This window comes from Pempheris klunzingeri, chromosome 1 (genome assembly GCF_042242105.1).
Source record: "Pempheris klunzingeri isolate RE-2024b chromosome 1, fPemKlu1.hap1, whole genome shotgun sequence".
In the NCBI taxonomy this organism is placed as follows: domain Eukaryota; kingdom Metazoa; phylum Chordata; class Actinopteri; order Acropomatiformes; family Pempheridae; genus Pempheris; species Pempheris klunzingeri.
The window spans coordinates 22,083,912-22,107,010 of NC_092012.1; the positions used below are offsets into that span (position 1 = coordinate 22,083,912).

At 41.9% G+C, this 23,099-nt stretch overlaps 1 protein-coding gene across 4 annotated transcripts in view; it reads left to right on the forward strand.

Moving 5' to 3' along the window:
- Positions 1–23,099, forward strand: part of trpm7 (transient receptor potential cation channel, subfamily M, member 7) — a 43,307-nt gene that overhangs the window by 18,052 nt on the left and 2,156 nt on the right. The window contains exons 11-39 of one of the 4 annotated variants that reach the window (XM_070832107.1): positions 999–1,099; positions 1,526–1,660; positions 1,773–1,826; positions 1,923–2,063; positions 2,294–2,428; positions 2,626–2,903; positions 2,999–3,227; positions 4,274–4,429; positions 5,425–5,568; positions 7,792–7,920; positions 8,097–8,348; positions 9,404–9,578; positions 10,229–10,361; positions 10,475–10,653; positions 10,792–10,924; positions 11,534–12,849; positions 13,406–13,500; positions 13,996–14,092; positions 14,258–14,334; positions 14,433–14,470; positions 14,699–14,727; positions 15,257–15,316; positions 16,448–16,492; positions 16,672–16,737; positions 20,599–20,882; positions 21,283–21,365; positions 21,888–22,093; positions 22,386–22,437; positions 22,728–22,834. In XM_070832107.1, coding sequence (XP_070688208.1) covers positions 999–1,099; positions 1,526–1,660; positions 1,773–1,826; positions 1,923–2,063; positions 2,294–2,428; positions 2,626–2,903; positions 2,999–3,227; positions 4,274–4,429; positions 5,425–5,568; positions 7,792–7,920; positions 8,097–8,348; positions 9,404–9,578; positions 10,229–10,361; positions 10,475–10,653; positions 10,792–10,924; positions 11,534–12,849; positions 13,406–13,500; positions 13,996–14,092; positions 14,258–14,334; positions 14,433–14,470; positions 14,699–14,727; positions 15,257–15,316; positions 16,448–16,492; positions 16,672–16,737; positions 20,599–20,882; positions 21,283–21,365; positions 21,888–22,093; positions 22,386–22,437; positions 22,728–22,834 — 4,929 coding nt within the window. Of the gene's footprint in view, positions 1–998; positions 1,100–1,525; positions 1,661–1,772; positions 1,827–1,922; positions 2,064–2,293; positions 2,429–2,625; positions 2,904–2,998; positions 3,228–4,273; positions 4,430–5,424; positions 5,569–7,791; positions 7,921–8,096; positions 8,349–9,403; positions 9,579–10,228; positions 10,362–10,474; positions 10,654–10,791; positions 10,925–11,533; positions 12,850–13,405; positions 13,501–13,995; positions 14,093–14,257; positions 14,335–14,432; positions 14,471–14,698; positions 14,728–15,256; positions 15,317–16,447; positions 16,493–16,671; positions 16,738–20,598; positions 20,883–21,282; positions 21,366–21,887; positions 22,094–22,385; positions 22,438–22,727; positions 22,835–23,099 lie in introns of those variants that run through there. The other 3 variants (XM_070832115.1, XM_070832121.1, XM_070832127.1) reach the window with 3 other exon arrangements.

The following is a 23,099-nucleotide window of genomic DNA, read 5'->3' on the forward strand; positions in this document are numbered from 1 at the left end:
GAATAGTGACACCATCAACACTTAGATTGAATTCCTGACAAGCAACCAAACTGCCATTTACCTGGCATTCTCTCCACTTCTTCAATAAATAACACAACCTACCTACTTATTAATACCACAGGATGTTTTACTCTGCCTTCATCATAGCATTGAGATCACATTTACTAGTTCAAAGTGGGGTTCTTGCTGCGTTTTGGTTTTGACAGTGGGCGAGCCGCTAGCAGTAGCGTTAGCCATGTTAACGCTAGAAGTGGCACTCGATCAGTGAATAACACAACCATGTTAACTAATCAATACAACCGCATATTTTAGTCTGCCTGTATCCTATATCCTATCCTGTATTCAGATCATGTTTGATAATCTAAACAAAGAGCACATGTCCTTGTGGTGGCCTCTCTAAAATGAGCAGTGGCGAAAGATAACTATTTCTGTTATGATCAAGGAGTTCATAAGCAGACAGATGGTTTAATAGTTGTAGATAGTGATCTGGTTGAAAAGTTGCCTTCTTCCACTTTAAATGGGAAGTTCTAAGGAGTCACTGGAATTGCCATCACTTTTGTTAAAAGCTGAATATACCGGAGAATATGTCCTCTTTTTCACATGGATTTTTAAACCGACAGGCGACCTGAAATCACCTATATTGTGATTTCAGTCCTATCAAATTGCCTTTGAAATTCTTTGACACCCACAGCAATCACTTCCATACCCAGTGATTATGATCATTTGATTCAGGTGGCTCCTGGAGGACAATAAGGTAGATTACTGTTGAAAAGAGCACTAGACTCAACACGGATTTACTTTGTAGTCTAATCTACTGCACTGCTGTATTAGTGTGTAATTGACTGTATTACTGCCCTGGCCCTGCTCTACTAACCCTCTCTAATCCTGCTAGCTGGCTAACAGGAAATGCACAGTTAACAAGGCTTTACTTGCTTGGAAATTCATATGTTTATGGATGTATGTGTGTGTTTACTCATGGCTGTACTTCTGTATTTCAGGCACAAATGCTTCTGCCTTCGATCAGCTGGTCCTGACTCTGGCCTGGGACCGCGTAGACATTGCCAAGAATCATGTTTTTGTGTACGGACAGCAGCTCCTGGTACAGCTGCGTGTTTGTTTGTCCATGTGTATTTTTGTGAGTGTGTGTTTTTGTGTGTGTGAGCCACCACTTCCAGGGATGTTTGCTCAACTCAGCATTAGTTCCAAACCTTTGGACTTGGTCTAAAGTGACCCCAGAATCTCTGCTGACCACTATCCGCAGTCTGAAGACCCAAGGGACCGGACTTGGGCAGGCTGCCATGAACTGCTTGTCTTGACTGTAACATGAACCCTCTTACAGTTGTCTACATAAGCTGCCCTCACTATTTGTTTATTGGGGAATCCTGGCTTTTTTGCGTGAATGAGAAGGTTGCCAATATTTGTTCATACTTCTTGTGTGTTTTTTGTAATTTGGACATATTTATGGTCTTCTCCCTCAGTGTGTTTGTTTTACAAATAATGATTTGCTATATCTTTGTTTGTATAGGTGAGCTCTCTGGAGCAAGCAATGCTAGATGCACTTGTGATGGACAGGGTGGATTTTGTCAAGCTGCTCATAGAAAACGGCGTAAGCATGCACCGTTTCCTGACAATCAGTCGGCTGGAGGAGCTCTACAACACGGTAACATTATGAAACAGGCACCAGCCAACTAAAGAATTAAAGAAGCTGTGAAGAAATGTACCAAAATGTTTTCAAGTGCTGTAAAGCTTTCTGTGCCTTCATTCCATTTCAGAAACAACCTACTAACAACCCAACACTCCTCCACCTGGTTAGAGATGTTAAACAGGTAGAGTCAGTCTACTTTTTCTCATTTGTTAGCAGCTGATATAAAGCAGAATCTGTTCAATCTTGTTCACCATTTTGTTTCTGTGTCTTCTTTCAGAGTCATCTGCCTCCAAACTATAAGATCACTTTGATTGATGTGGGCCTGGTTATTGAGTACCTGATGGGCGGGACTTACAGGTGCAATTACACCAGGAAACGCTTCCGAATCATTTACAACAATCTCCATGGCAACAATAGGGTGAGTTTGTTGCATTTCCTGGAGTGTCTTTGTAGCAATGTTTAAAACTTGTGGTTGTGCTTTTGTTTCATTCAAGGTAACTAAAACTAAACAAAGCAAAACCACTATGGACAAAATGGTATTGTAGTTAGTTTTTAATCTCTTATTGTTTGTATCCTGAAATGTAATTGAAGTCAGTGGAGGAAAATCTAAAAAAGATAAATCTGAAAATGTTTTGATGTTCCTCACAGCGATCGGGTCGACACACAGCGGGTCCTGGTTCTCATTTGAGGAAAAGTCACGAATCTTTTAGCATGCAGGCTGACAAGAAGGAGAAGACGAGGCACAACCATTTCATCAAAACCGCACAGCCATACAAACCTAAGGTAAACTTTACTGCTATTTCTGCCACTGCTACTACACTGCTGAATGAAATCAATGAAAGAAACAAGGCCTCTTTTAGTCCTGAGCATCCCACATGATCCATCTTTCAAGAAAAAATAATAAAACAGTCTGTGCAATGGCAAACAGTCTGTATCTAAGGAGTCCTTGTTAAATGGCTGCTCCTTCCCTCTCCTCCTAGCTTGAGTCTGCCACCGAGCAGAACAAAAAGAGAAGCAAAGAAGAGATTGTGGACATTGATGACCCAGAGACACGGCGGTTTCCCTACCCTTTCAATGAGCTGCTGGTGTGGGCTGTGCTGATGAAGAGGCAGAAAATGTCTCTCTTTTTCTGGCAGCATGGTGAGGAGAACATGGCGAAGGCACTAGTTGCCTGTAAACTTTGTCGATCTATGGGCTACGAGGCAAAGAAGAGCGATGTGGTAGACGACACCTCAGAGGAGCTCAAGGAGTACTCAAAGTAAGAGTTTCTCTGGCTTAGTACATATTCTCTGTGTTCATTTCTTTATAAAAGTAAAGGTTTTAAATTGAATCAACCATGGTGATTTATTTCAGCGAGTTTGGGACATTGGCGGTGGACCTGCTGGAGGAGTCGTTCCGGCAGGATGAAACCATGGCCATGAAGCTGCTTACCTATGAGCTGAAGAACTGGAGCAACTCCACCTGTTTGAAGTTGGCTGTATCCTCCCACCTCCGACCCTTTGTGGCTCATACCTGCACCCAGATGCTGCTGTCAGACATGTGGATGGGACGGCTGAACATGCGCAAGAACTCCTGGTACAAGGTTCATGTTCCATTTAGATTTATTTTTGGTAACAAATGAAAAGCTAGAGTTTTAAAAGTTCTGGGATCAGATGCTGAGGTTCAGTGGTGTGAATTATAGGCCCATGCATATCTTAAATCAAAGATTAAACCATTACAGAATGCTTCTGGCAACGGGTGCACTTTTTAGGGGGATTGAACAAAGGTCTGCTTTTATATCTAGTCCCAGTCTCAGTTCAAGTAGTCATTGAGGTCTTACAATGCCACTCAGTTAATTGAATCATGGTGATAAAGAAAGGAACTGAAACAGTTAAATCAGGTGACTTCCTGGTGCAGTTATTTCCTGAATTTTAGGTATACTCATAACGGTAATGACCGATTGTGGATACAGGCGGCCGAAATGAGTTTCTCGTTAGGGTGTCTGGGTTCAGCCTTAGAGATAGGGTGAGGGGCTCAGAGTACAGCTGCTGCTCCTTCACAACCAAAGGTTGAGGTGAGGCCAGCTGAGGTGGTTCGTGCATCTGGTCAGGATGCCTCCTGGGCGCCTCCCTTTGGAGGTTTACTGTGCACGTCCCACCAGGAGGAGGCCCCAGGGCAGACGCAGAACTTGCTGGAGAGATTATATATCTCATCTGGCCTGGGAGGTTCTCGGGGTCCCCCAGGAGGAGCTGGAAAGCGTTGGTCGGGAGAAGGTCTGGAGTGCCCTGCTTGACCTGTTGCCACCGCGACCCGACCCCGGATAAGCAGAAGATGATGGATGGATGGAGGGATTGTAACTATCAGCACCGCAAAAACAGCATTTTTACTTAGTTGCGATTTTGATTTCTGTCACAAAAGACACTGTTTTTCTCAATTAGTTTTAGCAAATATCAAAATAAAGTTATTATATTGCTGAAATAAGTATAATTCTATTATGTGTTATCTCAATTTGAAAAGTCACAGAACACAGTGTGGTGTACTTAACAGTATGTGTGCAGACATTACAGTTGGTACTGTGGCAATAAAACATTTCGGATTCATTAGTGTGTGTAAATGGATTCACTCACATGAGTTTGTATTTGTCTCTAGGTGATACTGAGTATCTTGGTGCCTCCTGCCATCCTACTGTTGGAGTACAAATCCAAGGCTGAGATGGCTCACATCCCTCAGAGTCAGGATGACCACCAGATGACCATGGAGGACAGCGAACACAATTTCCAGAACATAGCTGAAGACATCCAGATGGTCAGATTTAAGTGCCGTCCACACCGAGAAGGATAACGATAACTATAAATATATTGTTTAAAAAATCATCGAAAAAAATCAACCAAAGTGGGCAGTGGAGCCCACACCTCAGCTATAATGACAGTGACTGGGGAATGATATCGTAGAGATCACTTTCAGAGTGATTTGAGAAATTATATAAACACTGACAGCCAATGAAAATCTATTTAGGCTGCAAATTACACATAACTTTTTTTTAAATTTTACCTGAGACATACTGCCAAATGGTGTTTGGTGCTCATAAGGCCTCTGAAGCTCATTTGGTCCCAGCTAATGTTCTCTTTGACTAGCAGGATACCATTAAAATGATTTTGACTATGAATAAATGGATTCTTCGAAGGATTTTGTGAACCCATACCCCTCTGGTTTTCTTTTTCTTTTTTTTTGAGCAACAAACAGCAGTAACAGGACATCAATACCCATCTTCCCCAGCTGCCAACATAGCTGGTGCATGCAGCATGTGCCATTGTTTACAGAATGTTATCATTCATCAGTGGGGATGCTCACATCAGCATTATTTATTGTATTATTGTTGTTTTCTTTGTTCGTGTGGACAGCCCTTTTCGCATGATGTCCCTCTGTTTTTGCATTTTTATAGGTTTTTTTTTTAGTCTGGCAGTCCTACTGAAAAATAAATCACTGAAAATCATATATCCAAATTCATCACGAGAGTCCTAAAGATCATAATAGTCCATAGCTTAAGCAACGTAAATGGGTTAATGAGCTGTGAACATGTTTTATGTCTGTTGGGTAACATGAAGAATAGCAAGACAGAGGTTGTTGATAAATATTTATTTGCACTTTTGGCCTTAAATTCCTTTCTTTGTGTCTGACTTTGTCATTTATTTGCTCAGTTTCTTTCAATCACGTTCTCTTTACTCTGCTTCCTTTCTCTCATTTTCTGTCTACATTGTGGTCTGCTGCTGTCTAATTTGGGTCCTCTAACCTCCCTGCAGGATGTATTCAAGGAGGCCAGATCCCACGACCACGTGGAGGCAAAGAGCGACATGGAGACGCATATTCGCTCCAGGAAGCTGCCCTTAACTAGGAAAATCTATGCCTTCTACCACGCTCCCATTGTCAAGTTCTGGTCCAACACGGTATGAAGATTACAGAAGAGACTACACGCACACCCATCTATCTAACCATGTCTTTTATGCTTGTGTATCTGGGTTGGATCTACAATGAGAGGATGTTGTCATCCAGATTGTTTAACAAGAGATTCACCAACTATACTGTAGAGATACAGATGTAGAGATGATACAGAAAGGTTGAGGGTGCTGAACGAGCTGAGGGAAGGAGTAAATGAGAGAAACAAGATAAAGTAAGTGAAGAGGAGAAATAAAACTTTATTTACAGATAGTTCTGTGATGATCTCACACTAAGATAGAAATAAATAATCTTAAAAGCATGGTCTAATCCAGCACACTCTGGCTGCATGAATACCACATACAGGAGGGACAAGGTGCAACACCGACACAGAAAGTAGCACTAAGAACAGAAACACAACTCTATCACTGTGTGCATGTTAGCACTGAATGGGTGGACAGATATTCCCACAGCGCCGCCCACAGGAACGCTTAGGGAACGCGATCATACAACATGTCCCTCCCCACAGCAAATATCCAGTTAAGACCCCTTGATTATATTTGTTCTGGACAATGAGTAGAATCAATTAGAATTCCTGGCTAATTGAACACCACCCTGACCCCTGTTTTATTTTATTTATTTATTTATTCTTTTTTTTTTTTTTTTTACAAAATTACCTAAGCCAGTAGCTTTGTGGAATCATGAGGAATCACATTTAAATGCACGTAATACGCACTTGTACTGTCAATTCACACACTTGCTCTCATGTTTATTTATATACACAAGCCTGAGGCTGGTTCTCAGGAAGGTCTTATTTGCAGGGACAGGGTTGTTTTTCAGGCTGTTCAAGACTGAGAGATGCTGATACCATCACTGAAACTACTAGTCTATGTAATATTGCCTATGCTGAAGCTTATCTACATCTGCTGTACCTGCTTCCATCCTGATTTCAGTCACCATCAGTGCAGCACTCAGCAATGACTTACCATTCAGGTGGGAGTGTTAATGGCTGACTTTCCTACTGTTTACACCTTGCATGTTAAGGTTCAGCAATTTTTTAAACTGTAGACCTAATCCAAGCTGTACCAAGAAAATGGATGTGACTGCGCACAAGTAACTTTACCTTCCGTTTTGGACGTTTTCAAACTTTTCCACTGTGTGCAGTTTGATTAACCTGTGCTTTGAAAAGAAACAAGCTCTTCTGTACAAACTTCAATAGAGGGTGTTTGGACTATTAGAAGACAAACAAACAGCTTGTTATTTCTATGTAGGAAAACTTAAACATGAATGTATCTACCAAATGTTATCACAATCCATCCAGTACTTGACGAGACGTATCACTCAATACCACAAACGTCAAACTCATGATGGTGAGGAAAAGTCTGTGGCTCATCAAAGGCAGCTGGAGTCATCCTCTGTGCACCATGAATGTCTGTACAAAAGTTCATGCCAATTAATCCAATAGTTGAAGTATTATTCATAGTTGAGATATTTCAGTGTGGACCAAAGCAATGGACCATCAGACTGACCTACACTGCCAAGAGGCTAGCATGACTAAAAACAAAAAGACAAGGGGGGGGGCAATGAACGGATACACTGTGGCTTTGTTTGGTGTTAATTTCATTGGAGTCACTTGTTAAAGCGAGACAAAAGAGTCAGAAAAATATACTTAGGCACAAAGTTGGTAGCCAATTATAGTTGAGAAATGTTTTCTGACAATTGTGTTTTAAAGCTGCATTAATGAATTTCTGGCTAGTGGAAGGCACACAGCACTGATATCACTGTACACTAGATGTTATGAGCAACATGGGATTGATGAGAGCAGTGAACAGTCATTACATACAGTAGCTTGTTTCAGTGTTACTTCGAATCCTGAGTATTGCAGCAAAACTCCCCATTTCTACTTCTTATATAATCCCTCTAACCCCTCCCTTCTGACAGCAGACTTTGTAGGGAACTGTCAATTTCACTTGAGACGGAGAAGATGAAGTTCCTGTTCGCTCACACAGCTGAGCTCTCAGTGGCTTTAGAGGCTTCAGTCAAAATGACTCAGAGTGCCATGATGAGGGTCATCCCCTTCAGATGGCCTCAACTGATCTCATCTCAAAATAGAGAGAGGAAGCGCCTCTGGAACTCTCTGAATTTAGAGGCTCTTTGCCAACATATTTTATGTACAGTATATACATGTGTGGAGTTGTTTTTGAGTCTTATTGTTGTGTGTCTGCCATCACCAGCTCTTCTACCTGGGCTTTTTGATGTTCTACTCATATGTGGTCCTAGTGAAAATGCCTGAATGGCCTTCTCCTCAAGAGTGGGTGGTCATCCTCTACATATTCACCTCTGCCATTGAGAAAATTCGAGAGGTATGACCAACAAAAGAAACACTGCTACTGGCACTACTGAAATGCATATTGGCTGTATAATAGGAAAATAATAAAGATAATGAACCTGTTTATTTTGCACCAAAGATGCACATTAACTAGTCTCTTTAGTCACTTTACATTTTTCTTCTTCTCTTCTCCCATCCCATTTTTTTCAGATGTTTATGTCTGAAGCAGGCAAAATAAGCCAGAAGATAAAGGTGTGGTTTAGTGACTATTTCAATGTGTCAGACTTTCTGGCCATTGTCACCTTTTTTATTGGCTTTGGCCTGAGGTTGAGTGGAGTAGACGCCTTCGTTCCAGGGAGGACGGTGTATTGTCTCAATATCATCTTCTGGTACGTGCGGCTCTTGGATATCCTGGCTGTTAACCAGCAAGCTGGGCCATACGTCATGATGATTGCTAAAATGGTGAGTTTTGATGAGAAGTCAAACTAGTGTTTGGATGAAAAGCCATTTTTCTGAAGGGGCTCTCAGATTTACAAATATACCTTGTTGATGTAACTAACAAGTCAAGAACACCTCATTGATTGCTTAATGAAGTGTCGTTGACTTGTTACTGATTATTGATTGTTGTGTGGCACATGAGGCAACAACAGTAATACGGACAACTTGGTTGGCATTTGTTTAGTAGCATTTTAGCTAATAGTCTGAATATACTGTAAGAGTTGCAATGTATTTGTGCTTTCACAAACTTCTCATGTTTTTATTTAATCAATTTAAGAGATGCACATTTGAATGGCACTGGTCATCTACATGATGTTTACCAGGTATTGTATCCTACTGTATTGTCCTGAGCAGCCCTGCCAGTTTTAGAACAAGCATTTTACCAGTCCCACCATTATTTTTTCTGCGGCCTGTGCTCCATGTTGTAGTCCGTGTTTTACCAAATATTTTTATAACCTTTATGGAAAGCCTACCCTCAACAGAACATTGGATGAAATTATGTCAAGATCATTTTTAAAATCGGTTGATTTCATACTGTTGAAGAAGTAGGTTGTCAGTATTTGAAGCATATTTGCTTTCCTGTAGGGTTAAGTGAAATATGGAGCTAGAACCAGCAGATGATCAGCTTAGCTTAGCTCATCTTAGTTTATCTTATGTTAGCATAAAGACTTGACACAGGGGGACACAGCTAGCCTGGTTCGGTCCAAACCGAATAAAATCTGTTTCCCCCCTCAGTCTTTAAGCTAATCTTAGGCTCCCAGCTGTTGCTGTTATAATAAGTACAGATCTCAGAGTGGTATTGATCCTCTCATCCACTTCTCGGCAAGAAAGCTAATACGCACATTTCCCACAGTATCAAACTCCTCCTTTAAGGGAAACTAGATTAGTTTAGACCTTCATAGCTGTAGTAGACGTGTGCACTAAACTGTTTGGAATGTACAATATTACTTTAAGTAGTGATAATGTTTGCTTATCAGGCAAATGTTTGATTCAGTGTGTGTGTGTGACATTTCTTGCAGGTGGCCAACATGTTTTATATTGTGGTAATAATGGCTATAGTCCTACTGAGCTATGGCGTACCCAGGAAAGCCATTTTGTACCCACAAGAGGAGCCCAGCTGGACACTGGCAAAAGATGTGGTCTTCCAGCCGTACTGGATGATGTACGGGGAAGTGTATGCCTATGAAATCGATGGTAAGGACGATGAGGATGGTAGGGGAGATTACGAGGGTAAGAACAGTTTTATTCAAAGCTTCTCATCACGGCATGATAGCTGATTGTCACTTAAAACCAGCACAAGAAATCAAACCCACGGCAGCCTAATCATTGTTCCCTCTCACAGCCTCTCTCGTACACATTGTTCACACACAGAGACAGGCAACGTGGGTCTCTCTGGGAAGGGCGGGGCTTTTTGTTTTACCACAGCATTGACTGCATCACTTGAGTCTGGCCCTTTTTGAAGCTCAGGTGAAACAAAACACCTGGCTGTGCTCCATAACCTGAGTTGTCATCCCAAGGTTTCACACACTATTGAAATTTATCACGTGGTTTTACCACCATTATCGTGTCTTTGTTGTTGAAAGGGAGGAAGTGGTAAGAGTAGTCAGATGCCAGTTGTGCAAAAATAAATGAATGAACACCTTTGTGAATAAATGAAATAAAAATCTAAGCAGGACTTTATGTTAAAAGAATTAATATTTCAATGTTGTCATATGTTGTCCATATGTGGTAGAGTCAGATTTGGACCCTCACAAGACAGGGAGTCAGTTACAGATTGTGTATAAGAGCAAGACCAAAGAGGTTGTTTGTACATGCACATCCTAACAGGCTTCTCCTCTTCACAGTGTGTGCCAATAACAGTGACCCATCAGTAAAGAACCTGTGTGCAGCAGGAGTTTGGCTGACTCCTCTCCTACAAGCAGTCTACCTCTTTGTACAGTATATACTAATGGTCAACCTCCTCATCGCCTTCTTCAAGTAAGTGCACAAACTGTCGGGGCTAAATTGTTCCTAGAATAATATTGCTGCTCATTAGCCACGTTCTCTGCATCATCATTGTTAATGTCATTTCTGTTCTCTCTGTTTTCCAGCAATGTGTATCTGCAAGTGAAATCTATTTCTAATCTTGTGTGGAAGTACCAGCGCTACCACTTCATTATGGCCTACCATGAGAAGCCTGTCCTTCCTCCCCCCTTCATCCTCCTCTGCCATATCTACTCCCTCTTCTGTATGTGTAGAAAGAGGAAGAAGGAGAATACCTATGGACCAAGTACGACCACACCACTGTTTTTTTTTGGCAGAAACCTTATTTCTCATGCATGTGGATTATTAAAAAGGGGAGGCATTTTGCCACCAATAATGCACGATGCCAATAGTAGCATGTCACTGTTTTTTTTTTCTCTTTCAGAGCTGTTTCTCACAGAGGAAGACCAAAAGAAGCTTCATGATTTTGAGGAGCAGTGTGTGGAGACATACTTTCATGAAAAGGATGATCAGTTTCACTCGGGTAGTGAGGAGCGCATACGTCTTACTTCAGAAAGGTGGGACTGTTATTGGCTTTTTTACAGGTGCCCTTTGGAGCACAAAAGCAACAAATAGAAGTTGTTTACAATCAGCAATACTTACCAAAACATATTGTTTGTGTATCCTTGAGATTTAACAAATTATCCCTTCACAATGGTTTACTCACAGTCTTCTTTGCTGCCTTTCTTGACACATTACTGACGCATGTCGATCTGAAGAATAGTGTGAAACAATTGGCTGAACTGTGTCTTCTGTCATGCTTGAATGTGCATACCCCTGTGCATGCACTAGACAGACAAAACGGGGACCAGAGGTCAAAAGCACCACAGGTTACCTTTTTAAAGGCACAGTGTAAGGCTTTCAAAAAGCAAAGACTTAAAAGGATGCAGTGTTAAAAATGAAATCCTGCTGAATATACAGTAATCATAAACATTCCTGTAGATGAATTTCAAAATGAGTCAGTGAATATTTCATGCTAAAACAGTCGTCACTTATTTGAGAATATTAATGAGTCTTCCACATTTTCAGTCAAACAATATCATTTTTACATTTTCCTTTAACATTAACAACAGGAGGTGATACAAGCTGACCTGTGGGTAACTGTTGCTGCTGTTTGTTATTTCCAGGGTTGAGACCATGTGTATGCAGCTGAAGGAAGTTGGGAACAAGGTCAACTTTATAAAACGCTCTTTGCATACACTGGACTCTCAGATTGGCCACCTGCAGGACCTTTCAGCTCTGACTGTGGACACTCTGAAGACCCTCACCGCTCAGAGGGCCTCAGAGGCCAGCAAGGTCCACAATCAGATCACCCGGGAACTCAGCCTCTCTAAGAACGTGGTCCCCAGCATTGCTCCCGTGGGACCAGACACTGGCCCCCACTCCAAATCGTCTGGGATAGGCAAACGCAGTGTGGGGGCCTACTTCGGCTCCTCTTTCCCCCAGGCAGGAGCCAACATTGCAGATTCCCTTTTTGGGACTGGTGTAGGGGGAGGGGCTGGGATGGAAAGTAACCAGAGAGTTGGACCGAGTGCTGGAGCAGAACTGGGGCTGGACCCCACTCTGAACCCAGCATTGAGTCCAGAGAGGAGGGGTCTGTTTGGGCTTGGGCACCTTGCTGCAGAGGCTGGCTCCTCAGGCAGTGCCAGCTCCAGTGCCTTTGTCCAAAGTGCTATGGCCATTTCCCCTCGGGAGCAGCATCTCCGAGGCCACTCTCTCATCCAGAGTAAGCTGACCCGTCCGCAAGAGCTGGGCCTTTCCGAATCCCCTGCCAGCCTACCCAATGTACCCTCCCCCGGGGCTCAGTTCCACATTAGCAGCACACCTTCCCAGCCCAGTGGCTCCAGCCACCCAGAACTCGCCATAGCTGGGCTTTACCAGCAGCACCTCCAGCCAGACAGCACCACTGTAGAGTTTGGGGCATTTGTGGGTAAGTATGAGACTGAAAGTGAATCTGGTGTTGATGAGGAGATAAAAGAGGATGGTGAAAAGTGTGTGTGTGTGTATCCTACTGTTGTCATCGTCTCTAAGACTTCGGGCTCTGCTCGGCCTGCCTGCTTGCCTGCTTGCTCTGAAAAGCCTGAGAGCACAGTGGAGTTAGGTTGGGGGGGGGGAGAGGGGGAGGTGAATTGGGGGTACGTGAACAAGGCGTTTTGCGATGACGAGGGTCAGTCAGGCTCTCTGAGTAGACTGAGTACAGATACTGAAGTCCCGTTGGCTCCTGAAGTGGAATCATCACTGAGTGACACCCCTGGAAATAGCAGCCTGCCAGGTTGTGCTCAAGCCCCTGCTGTGGCACCCAGGAGACCCCGCAGAGGAATGAGCAGGGAATGGAGTATGCCGGAATCTCCTGCCCCTCCAACGTCCTGCTATGAGGGTCAAAGTGGGTCAGAAGTCCCTCTCGGCAAGAGGAACACAGCAGGAGAGTCAAACACAACTAGAGGTTTGAGCTTTTAGTCTGTGGGCTTTGTCTGCTGGGTGCTGAGGCCTGTCCATCTCCAGATCAGGATCCCAGGAAACTAGTAACTGGTGCCCTGTCCTTTGCTTCCTCTGCTCTGTCTGGACCTCGTCTGACTTGTTAATTTTCTCTTCCTTTGTGATTCTGAGTTTGCCAGAGCATGAATGATTGGTTGACTGGTTGAGGTTTTTATCTCTAACTGTGATTGATTAAGGATTTGTTTTCCAGGTGGAGGTGAGGGGAAGAGTTTCAGTTTTTGTTTGAAATGTGATTATTTCATGTTTGTGGTGATGGTCATGTGACCAGATTGGGAAATGTGTTTGCTTGTCTTGTTCTGAACGCTACACAATTGCCTTAGAGTTCACAAAGGGAGTAGTAAAGAAAAATCTATGAAAAATAATTCATCATGATTGTGTTTGTGGGATATTGTTATATGCAGCAAGTATGAATTACAAGGGAAAAGTATTTTATTTTATCTTATTCATTTTGATAATGACTGACTGGCCAGTTTATGTTGCTCATGATATCTTCTTGGTTTCAGGACATAAAGACAGTGTAGACCTCCAGCACTCCACACCCAAAGAGACCTCCACCTCCAGCAGACAGCACAGCCCGACCACCCAGACCAGATCCCAGGTGTGTGTGTGTGTGTGTTCCCAGTTAATCATACATGGGTGTGTTTATTACTGTCATATTACTTTATGTAAACTTAAGCTACACAGTGTTCACATGAACCAGGTGAGATTTACACTTACATGTACATTTTCAGATTTTCAAGTCAGGTATTGTCACAACCCTTTTAAGTGGTCGCCATCATTTTTACAGTAACAGTCAAAATGAGTCACATCGAAATGAACCACAGGGTTTCCCCCTGGAAATTGGTTTTCAGTTCTCATAATACAAACTCAGTGCAGACTCTGTTTGCTAAAATGTGCTCATTATCATAATACCTTCAGCCTAGTGTCCAGTTTTTCTTAGGCGTCAGCAACTGATTGAACTCAGAAGGTTTTCTCTTTTCCGATATTGATATTGTGACATACTGCTCAGATTGAAAGCTGTGAACAAGCAATGATTCTGAATAATGTTAACCCTCTCATACCTCTTTGTGTTTCTCTGTTTTTGCGGCCACAGGCTCAGCCTGAAGGTCACGGTCACATCAGAGCAGTTAACTCCTTCGCTGGCTTCACAGAATTTGACAAAAACCCAGCTTTTCTCCATCCTGACTCCAGTAAGCTCACAAAAATAACACAAATAATTTGAGGAATGATATTCTGTGTTGATTTCAACTGGCTGCAGCTAAAAAGGAGCTGCATTTGTGGGCAGTATTATTCTTATATTTTAAGCGTCCCTGGTAACACATTAGGGTTGGTGATTGTTCATTGTGGTTCTGTAGCTCTGACAAAGAAGGACAGGAGCAGAGTGTCAGCTGAAGACATCCTCATTCACGAGGACCCTCGAGCTGCAGTACTGGTAAGAATTGTGTCCACAAACAAACACAATTCTGTATACTTGTAGTATATTAATGCCACTTTCTGTCATTGTTTAACAACTTGTCGTTTCTCCACCAGGAAAGAGTTCAGGTCAAATCGGCCCAAGCCAGCAGCCTGTAAGTGTCCTTCCACTGGCCAACAACTCACACACACACACACACACACACACACACCTTTACAAGGACTCATGCAGACACAAGTGAAAATCCAGTGTACTTTAATTCACACTTAGTCACGTCATGTGAATACATTACACAAGCTCCTGTGTGGACTCAGGAACTAGTCTGATATGCATGCAATTTATTTTGTTAAACAAAATTCTTTCTGTTGTCTCTCTCTGTTAGACGAGCCCCTGGGGAAGATACGCTAAATGGTAAGACGTGTGGTTTTGCTGTACTTCCTCCATCTCATGTTATTGTTGAGTCAGTCTTGTCCTGTCTGGATCAGCTGGTCCAGCAGCATTTTCATGCATGCTGTTATCAAAATTACATTTGAGCTTTTTCCTTTATTTGCATTTGTACCTGCAGATTTTGCATCAGACAATAGTCTTTCAATTAGTTGGTCAGGCCAACTGATTTGCAAGTAATTTTAGTAACCTTTAACCTTGTTTATGGTAAACGGTCTGTATTTGTATAGCACCTTTCTAGTCATTTCAACTACTCAAAGCATTGCACTATAGCACATCCTCATTCACCCATTCACACATCATTCATTGAGGAGGAATCAAAGTTGGAGGAGACTATTCTTTCACACACATTCACACACTGAGTCTTGCCCACACTTTGACAGTCTGACTAGAGGAGCTGGGGATCTAACCGCCGACCTTGGAAACTCATTGCACATTACATCAAGAACTGAGTGTGAACTCATGAAAGTTTCACTGTGCTTTTCATCTTCTGTAGTTTCATCTGCCGTTTCTCTCTACACACCACGACACCCCCACCTCGGAGCCAGAAAGGACTGTGAGTAACCAAACAGCACAACTCTGAGTCATGTATCAGGGGCTATCATACCATGACTGTTTCAACTCACTAAATAAAGTTGAAACAATTAGTTGAGTAGATTAATTTTCTCTTGATCAACTAATGCTTAATGGGCTATTTTGATGATTGATTTATTGTTTGGCATTTTTCATGCAAAAATGCTAAATATTCACTACTTCCAGCTTCTGTGATGTGAGGTTTTACAGTACATTTAAATGTAAATTGAATATCTCTTGGTTTTTTATTTTTGGCTGGACAAAACAAGATATTTGAATACATCAATCAAAAAAAGAATTGGTGCGTGGGTTTTCTCCAGGCACTCTGGCTTCCTCCCACAGTCCAAAGACATGCAGGTTATTTGGTGACTCTAAATTGCCCGTAGGTGTGAGTGTGAGCATGATCTCTGGCTGGCGACCAGTCCAGGGTGTACGTGGCCTCTCGCCCAAAGTCAGCTGAGATTGGCTCCAGCTCCCCCGCGACCCTGACGGATAAGCGGTATAGATGATGGATGGATGGATGGATGGATGGATGGATGGAAGAAAAGAATTGGCAGAGGAATCAATCATGACAACAGTCATTGTGACAGAATGACCAATAAGATCATGCACAAGCCCATACCAAGGCTTATGACCAACAGCAGTGACCAGGGCTCGATTCCAGCCTATGGTCCTGTGCTGCATGTCATCCGCTCTCTCACCCATTTTCGATGCTATCCACTTTTTTTATCCAAAAAATCTTGTATAAAATGATATATACAGAGATAGGTGAAATAGACAATTGTTGAGTGCCAGTTAAATGAAGTTTAAAATGCATTTAAAATTATATAAAGATCAAATGCACACAATGTACATATCTTTTGACTTCAAATTACAGGGGGAATAACAAGTTTTCCATTAGTTCCATTAGTGGAATTTTGTACTGTTCACAGGAAGTAATACTGATTCATCAAGCTTGAACTGTTTCTACACTTCTGCTGTTATGAAAGTGATTCTACTGGTTGGTTTTCATACAGCTCAGTCTGTTTGTTGATTTAATGTGCCAAAATGACTCTTCGGTGATAACCTCTTCAAAGTTTTGCAAAAAGATGAACATTTTTCTTCTTCTCTGTAGCTATTGGCTCACCCTTCAAACCCATGGAAAGCTACCAGTACTCAGGTGAGACATGAAGAATAAGATGTATTAACATGTTTTCATGGATTATTTTAGTCTCCAGAATCAATTATTGAATATTTTTAAATCTATTGAAATATTGTGTTAAATTTAGAGTTCTTTTCTCCTGCAGTTGTCTTAACGTATGTGTGTGTGCGTGTGTACATGTGTTTTTCCACCTGTAGCTGTGGAGCGCAACAACTTGATGAGGCTGTCCCAGAGCATCCCCTTCACCCCTGTGCCCCCTAGAGGTAAGTGTGGATCAGGGTGCATTGCCAGACATGTAAGGTGAAAACCCAGTAGATGATTCTGAGAGACTATCAATCAATCAATCAATCTTTATTTATATAGCGCCAATTCACAGCAGCGTTATCTCAAGACGCTTTACATAAAGAGCAGGTCTAGACCAAACTCTTTAATTAGAGAGAGACCCAACGATTCAGGAATTCAAAATTAAGGATTCAAGAATTCCCACATGAGCAGCATCAGATGTTGTATTGAGCAACAGTGGCAGGAAAAACTCCTCTTTAATGGGAAGAAACCTCGAACAGACCCAGGCTCAATGTGGGCGGCTTCTATAGGGGTCCACGTTGGGTGGAGGTTGTACAGAGAGAGAGAGAGAGAGAGAGAGACAGAGAGGGAGAGAGACAACACAAACAGCAACCAACGTACTAGCAGTGAATATAGCACTAACAATAGGAATGTGACTAAAAGATTAGCAGTATGATATTATTGAAAAACATGACGAGTGGCCGATGATCCGCAGCAGTGATTCATGAAGCAGAGAACCACATCAGCAGGACCAGGAGCAGGATCCACAGGAACCTGAGAGATGAGAAAGCACGGAAAGGCTCCGGGGAAGATAGCAAGTTAGAGGCAGACATTTGGCTGACATGAGACATAATGATGGAGAGGAAGAGGAGGATAGAAAATAGAGGAGCTCAGTGCACCATAGGAGTCCCCCGGCAGTCTGAGCCTATAGCAGCATAACTAGGGGCTGGTCTAAGGCCTGATCCAGCCCTTAACTATATGCCTTGTCAAAAAGGAAGGTTTTTAGTCTACTCTTCAATGTAGAGAGGGTGTCTGCCCCCCCGAACCCAAACTGGAAGGGGGTTCCACAGGAGAGGAGCCTGATAGCTGAAGGCTCTGCCTCCTGAACTACTTTTGGAGACTTTAGGAACCACCAGTAGACCTGCAGTCTGGGAGCGCAGTGCTCTAGTGGGGTAGTACGGTACTATGAACTCTTTAAGATATGATGGGGCCTGACCCTTAAGAGCCTTGTAGGTGAGGAGAAGGATTTTAAACTCTATTCTAGATTTTACTGGAAGCCAATGAAGAGAAGCCAGTACAGGAGAAATGTGGTTTTAGTTCTCGTCAGAACACGAGCAGCAGTGTTCTGGACCAGCTGGAGAGTCTTTAACGACTTATTGGGGCAGCCTGATAATAATGAGTTACAATAGTCCAACCTAGGAGTGACACATGCGTGTTCTAATCTTTCTGCATCATCTGTGGATATGATGGGCCTGATTTTAGCAATATTACGTAGATGGAAAAAGGCAGTTCTAGAAATCTGTTTAATGTGGGAGTTAAAGGACAAATCTTGATCAAATAAGACTCCCAGATTCCTCACAGTGGAGCTGGAGGCCAGAGTAATGCCATCCAGAGCAGTTATGTTGGTAGAAAAGGTGTCTCTGAAGTGTCTGGGGCCAAGCAAAATAACTTTTTTATCTGAATTTAAATTATCTGAATTTAGCAGCAGAAAGTTGCTGCTCATCCAGGACTTTATGTCCTTAAGGCAGATTTGAAGTTTAACCAACTGATTGGGTTCATCTGGCTTTATTGATAAATATAATTGTGTATCATCTGCATAACAGTGGAAATTAATGGAGTGCTTCCTGATAGTATTACCCAGAGGAAGCATATATAAGATAAAGAGTATTGGTCCAAGCACTGAACCTTGTGGAACTCCATGTCTAACCTTAGTGTGGACAGAGGATTCATTGTTAACGTGTACAAACTGAAATCGATCTAATAAATAGGACTTAAACCAGCTTAATGCAGTTCCTTCTATACCAATGAACTGTGATGGTCAATGGTGTCGAAAGCAGCACTCAGGTCTAACAAGACCAGGACAGAGTGAAGTCCACTGTCTGATGCCATAAGGAGGTCGTTTTTAACCTTCACCAGTGCTGTCTCTGTGCTATGGTTCGCTCTAAAACCTGACTGAAAATCCTTGAATTAGACTATTAGAATTTAGAAAATTACACAGCTGATTAGCTACGACTTTCTCCAGGATCTTGGAGAGAAAGGGAAGGTTGGATATAGGTCTATAATTAGCTAACACACCTGAATCAAGAGTAGGCTTTTTCAGGAGAGGTTTAATTACTGCTACTTTAACGGACTGTGGTACATAGCCTGTTAGTAAAGACTGATTTGTCATATCCAGTAAGGACGTGTTAATTAGGGGCAGGACCTCCTTAAGTAGTCCAGTAGGAATGGGGTCTAGGAGACATGTTGACTGTCTAGATGAGGAGATTATTGAGGCCAATTCAGAAAGATCAATTGGAGAAAAACAGTCCAAATACACATCAGGTGTAACAGCTGTTTCTATGGTTCCTAGGTTTGAAGTTGGACCAGACCCTGTTGAGGGCAGGAGGTGCTGAATTTTGTCTTTAATAGTTAGAATTTTATCATTAAAGAAGCTTGTGAAGTCGTTACTGCTGAGCTCTAAGGGAACACAAGGATCAATAGAGTTCTGGCTCTTTGTCAGCCTGGCTATTGTGCTAAAAAGAAATCTAGGGTTGCTTTTATTTTCTTCTATTAATGAGGAGTAGTAGGCTGCTCTGGCATTACAGAGGGCATTTCTATAGGTTTTAAGACTATCTTGCCAGATTTAACGGGAGTCTTCCAATTTGGTGGCACGCCATATCCTTTCTAGCTTTCGTGAATGTTGCTTAAGCTCGCGTGTCTGGGAGTTATACCAGGGAGCTTGTCTCTTTTCTTTAATTCTCTTCTTTACAGCAGGCAGTTAGAAAATGAGGAGGTATGGAGCCAGATACAAGATGTGGTTTCTACATTTTTACCCTCTCACATCTACAGCTGTTAGCTCATTGATTGCTTGGGCATGGCTGTGAAGCAGAGTGCAGGTGTGGTCATTTGTCTTTGTGTGTGTTGTACATAATTGTTTTGGCTTCTCAAGTCGGGTACATCACCTTGCCATGAAGAAAAACTTCAGTGATGTGGATGTTAAAGTTTTCAGTGGCAGTCAAGTTGTCACAGTTTTGTTGTTACTGTGAATGTCTACATGTAATGTAGGCAGTTTCTGTGAATCATGGTGGTATTAGGAGGTGATTATACTGTATTTGCAAGGAGTGCATCATAGAATATGTCTTCGAAACAGGCAGCAGTATGGCACCACATTACACAAAACCTAATAAAGCATGAAGATACTGCATGTTTGGACCATGTAAAGGGCATGCAGTATCTTCTTAAAAAATCCTTTACTCTTCACATTTCTTTCCTTTTGAACCAATGAGCTAGTTTCATAAATTAATCTTCAATCAAATAAAAATATATTAAATATGTTATTTAAATGTACCTAGCTCAACCTTAACAAGTGGTGTGGATTTCACTCACACAGAGGATGTAGTCGACACTTATTGCTGCTCTGCTGCAGGGCTTCTTTATCTGGTGTTAGTCTACGTTTTTATTTCGTTATTACTAGATTTAGCTACTGCCTTGTTCATGAGGTAAACCAAACTCCATTACTAAGATGCTGTAATAGTCACTGCAGTTTTTACTTATACTACATTTTATGGCACAAAAATGTTTATATGGTACAATGTGTGTATATAAATGTTGTTTATATGTCTAAACACAATCAACCAATTAACTAACTAGATGTGTAGTTACTGTATTTTCTAAGGCAGCACAGACAATATATAAAAACACTAATAAATAAATAGATAACCAAAATATAAGGACAACTTCCTTCTTAAAGAGGCATTTGGCGTTGGCAGATACAAACTTTAACATTTGATTCAAGAAACGTCCCTCCAGCTCTGCGTTGATCAGTGTGTGTAACCCTCTCCTGCTGCTGTGTGTTCCTTCAGGTGAGCCGGTGACTGTGTACCGTCTGGAGGAGAGCTCCCCCAACACCATCAACAACAGCATGTCTTCCTGGGCCCAGCGGGGCCTCTGTGCTAAAATAGAGTTTCTCAGCAAGGAGGAGATGGGCGGAGGACTCAGACGGGCCCTCAAGGTGCTCTGCACTTGGTCAGAGTACGACATCCTGAAACCAGGACACCTGTATATAGTCAAATCCTTCCTTCCTGAGGTGGTCCAAACCTGGCAGAGCATCTACAAGGAAGACACTGTGCTGCACCTTTGTCTCAGGGTAGGGAGCAGAGACACAACCACTGTACACGCCACTTTTTGCCCAAACTCCTCACTGTTGGGCTTCACAGAACCTGTCTGTGATGTACAACTTTTTCATTATCTTGGCAATGATCAGTAGATTTAGTTAGATACAGTTTTCAGGACTTGTTGCTGTGCATTGCTTTTCTCTGCAGCTTTTGATAAGGCAAGTCTGACTTGCCTTTCCTCAAAAAGCATAGAAGTCCTTGCTTTTTGCTATAACACACCTACAACACTGGCTATAACAAAACATTTCAACCATAGAAATGCCACTTTCTTATCTATTATAATTTCAGTGTGTTTCTTGTGAACAACCCCCACACCTCACACAGCAGACAGGGAAAACCTGTTGTAAGTGCTGTTCTTGTGTGTCACTCCAGGAAATTCAACAGCAACGAGCTGCTCAGAAATTGACATTTGCCTTCAACCAAATCAGGCCGAAGACAATTCCGTATTCACCAAGGTAAGCACACACGCAGGAGGAGTAGAGCACAGACATAGAAACACGCAGGTCACAAATTTTGCTTAGCTCATTGTGATTTGGCAAAAAGCCAGGTCAACATTTGCTTAGTCACCTCAAGTAGGTGGTACCAGAGATGATTCACACATCAACACCTTGCCCAAGAGCACACCACTCACTGTATTGCCATTGTTCTTTGCCTTTGCCAGACAGGAGAGTAGTATTAATCTTTTCATCTGACCCTCAGCAAGAAAGTGAACAAGAGAAATGTTAAACTATTCCTTGAAATGTTCTGGACATTTGTGAATGTGTGACATTATCTTATCAAGAACTTTGGTAATTATATTTTCTAAAGTAATCATTCACATTTCCTTCACAATTCTAGAGCATGATAGGTAGAGACACTTAAGATGTAATGCAGTTTTTTAAGTCAGAATACTTTCTTCATTTTGGGGTATTTTTATTTTCTTAAGAGTCTTTTCCTGTGGGCCATCACCCTGAATCCTGAGTCCTCTGTGTGTTCAGGTTTCTGGAGGTGTTTCTGCTTTACTGTCATTCAGCCGGACAGTGGTTTGCTATAGAAGAGTGCATTACTGGGGAGTTCAGGAAGTTCAACAACAACAACGGAGATGAGATCGTACCCACCAACCTCCTGGAGGAAACCATGCTGGCCTTCAGCCACTGGACCTATGAGTACACCCGCGGAGAGCTGCTTGTCCTTGACCTGCAGGGTAAAATCTATCGCCATACTGAATTCCCTTAAAATGTAGTCAAGCTCATGTATGGGAGAGGTTTCTTGTTTGTTTTAAATGGCACATTAATAATCAGTCATGAAGCCAGAAGAGCAAAGTGGTTGTTGTTTATGTAGTACTTACGAGGTTCCTGTTTCTTGTATGTGACAAATGTGTTAATTAATTAATGGCTTTTCTTCATGAACTTCCTGTGAGTCATACTCATGTTGCATTATAGTTAATGGCATGATAATGAAGCTTGTGTGTTTGGTGTGTGTGTGTGTGTCTGTAGGAGTTGGGGAGATTTTGACAGATCCATCAGTTATTAAGAGTGGTGAGAAGGGGTAAGTCAGGTCTCTTTCATCTATTGAATTAATTATCTTAGCTTCTTGTGGCTCAATATTGTAAAGCTAAAACAATTTAAGGATTAGTTGAATTAATCAACATTTTTGATAATTGATGTCCTCTTTTCATGCAAAAATACCAAGCATTCCCCAGTTCCCTTGTCCAAACAATTAAGAAAATAATCTTCATATTAACTGCCATAAAAGTAATTGTTAGTTGCAGCCTTCAAATTAACTAGCTACTTTTTCTAGTAACTGTGCACTACATGACCAGTGTGTGGCTTTTACAGATCTTATGATATGATATTTGGACCTGCCAACCTGGGGGATGATGCCATTAGGAACTTCCGAGCAAAACACCACTGCAACTCCTGCTGTCGGAAACTCAAACTTCCTGGTGAGGGAAATTGCACAGCTGCTGTTCAGTTACCTTATTCTTAATATACAGTACTGTGCAAAAGTCTTAGGCAGGTGTGAAGAAATGCTGTAAAGTAAGAATGCTTTCAAAAATATAAAATCAAATTATATTTATCAATTTACAAATAGGCAGCAAAGTGAGTGAACAGAAGAAAAACCTAAATCAAATCAATATTTGCTGTGACCTCCCTTTTTACAAACAGCATCAGTTCTTCAGGTTCACTTGCACACAGTTTTTGAAGGAA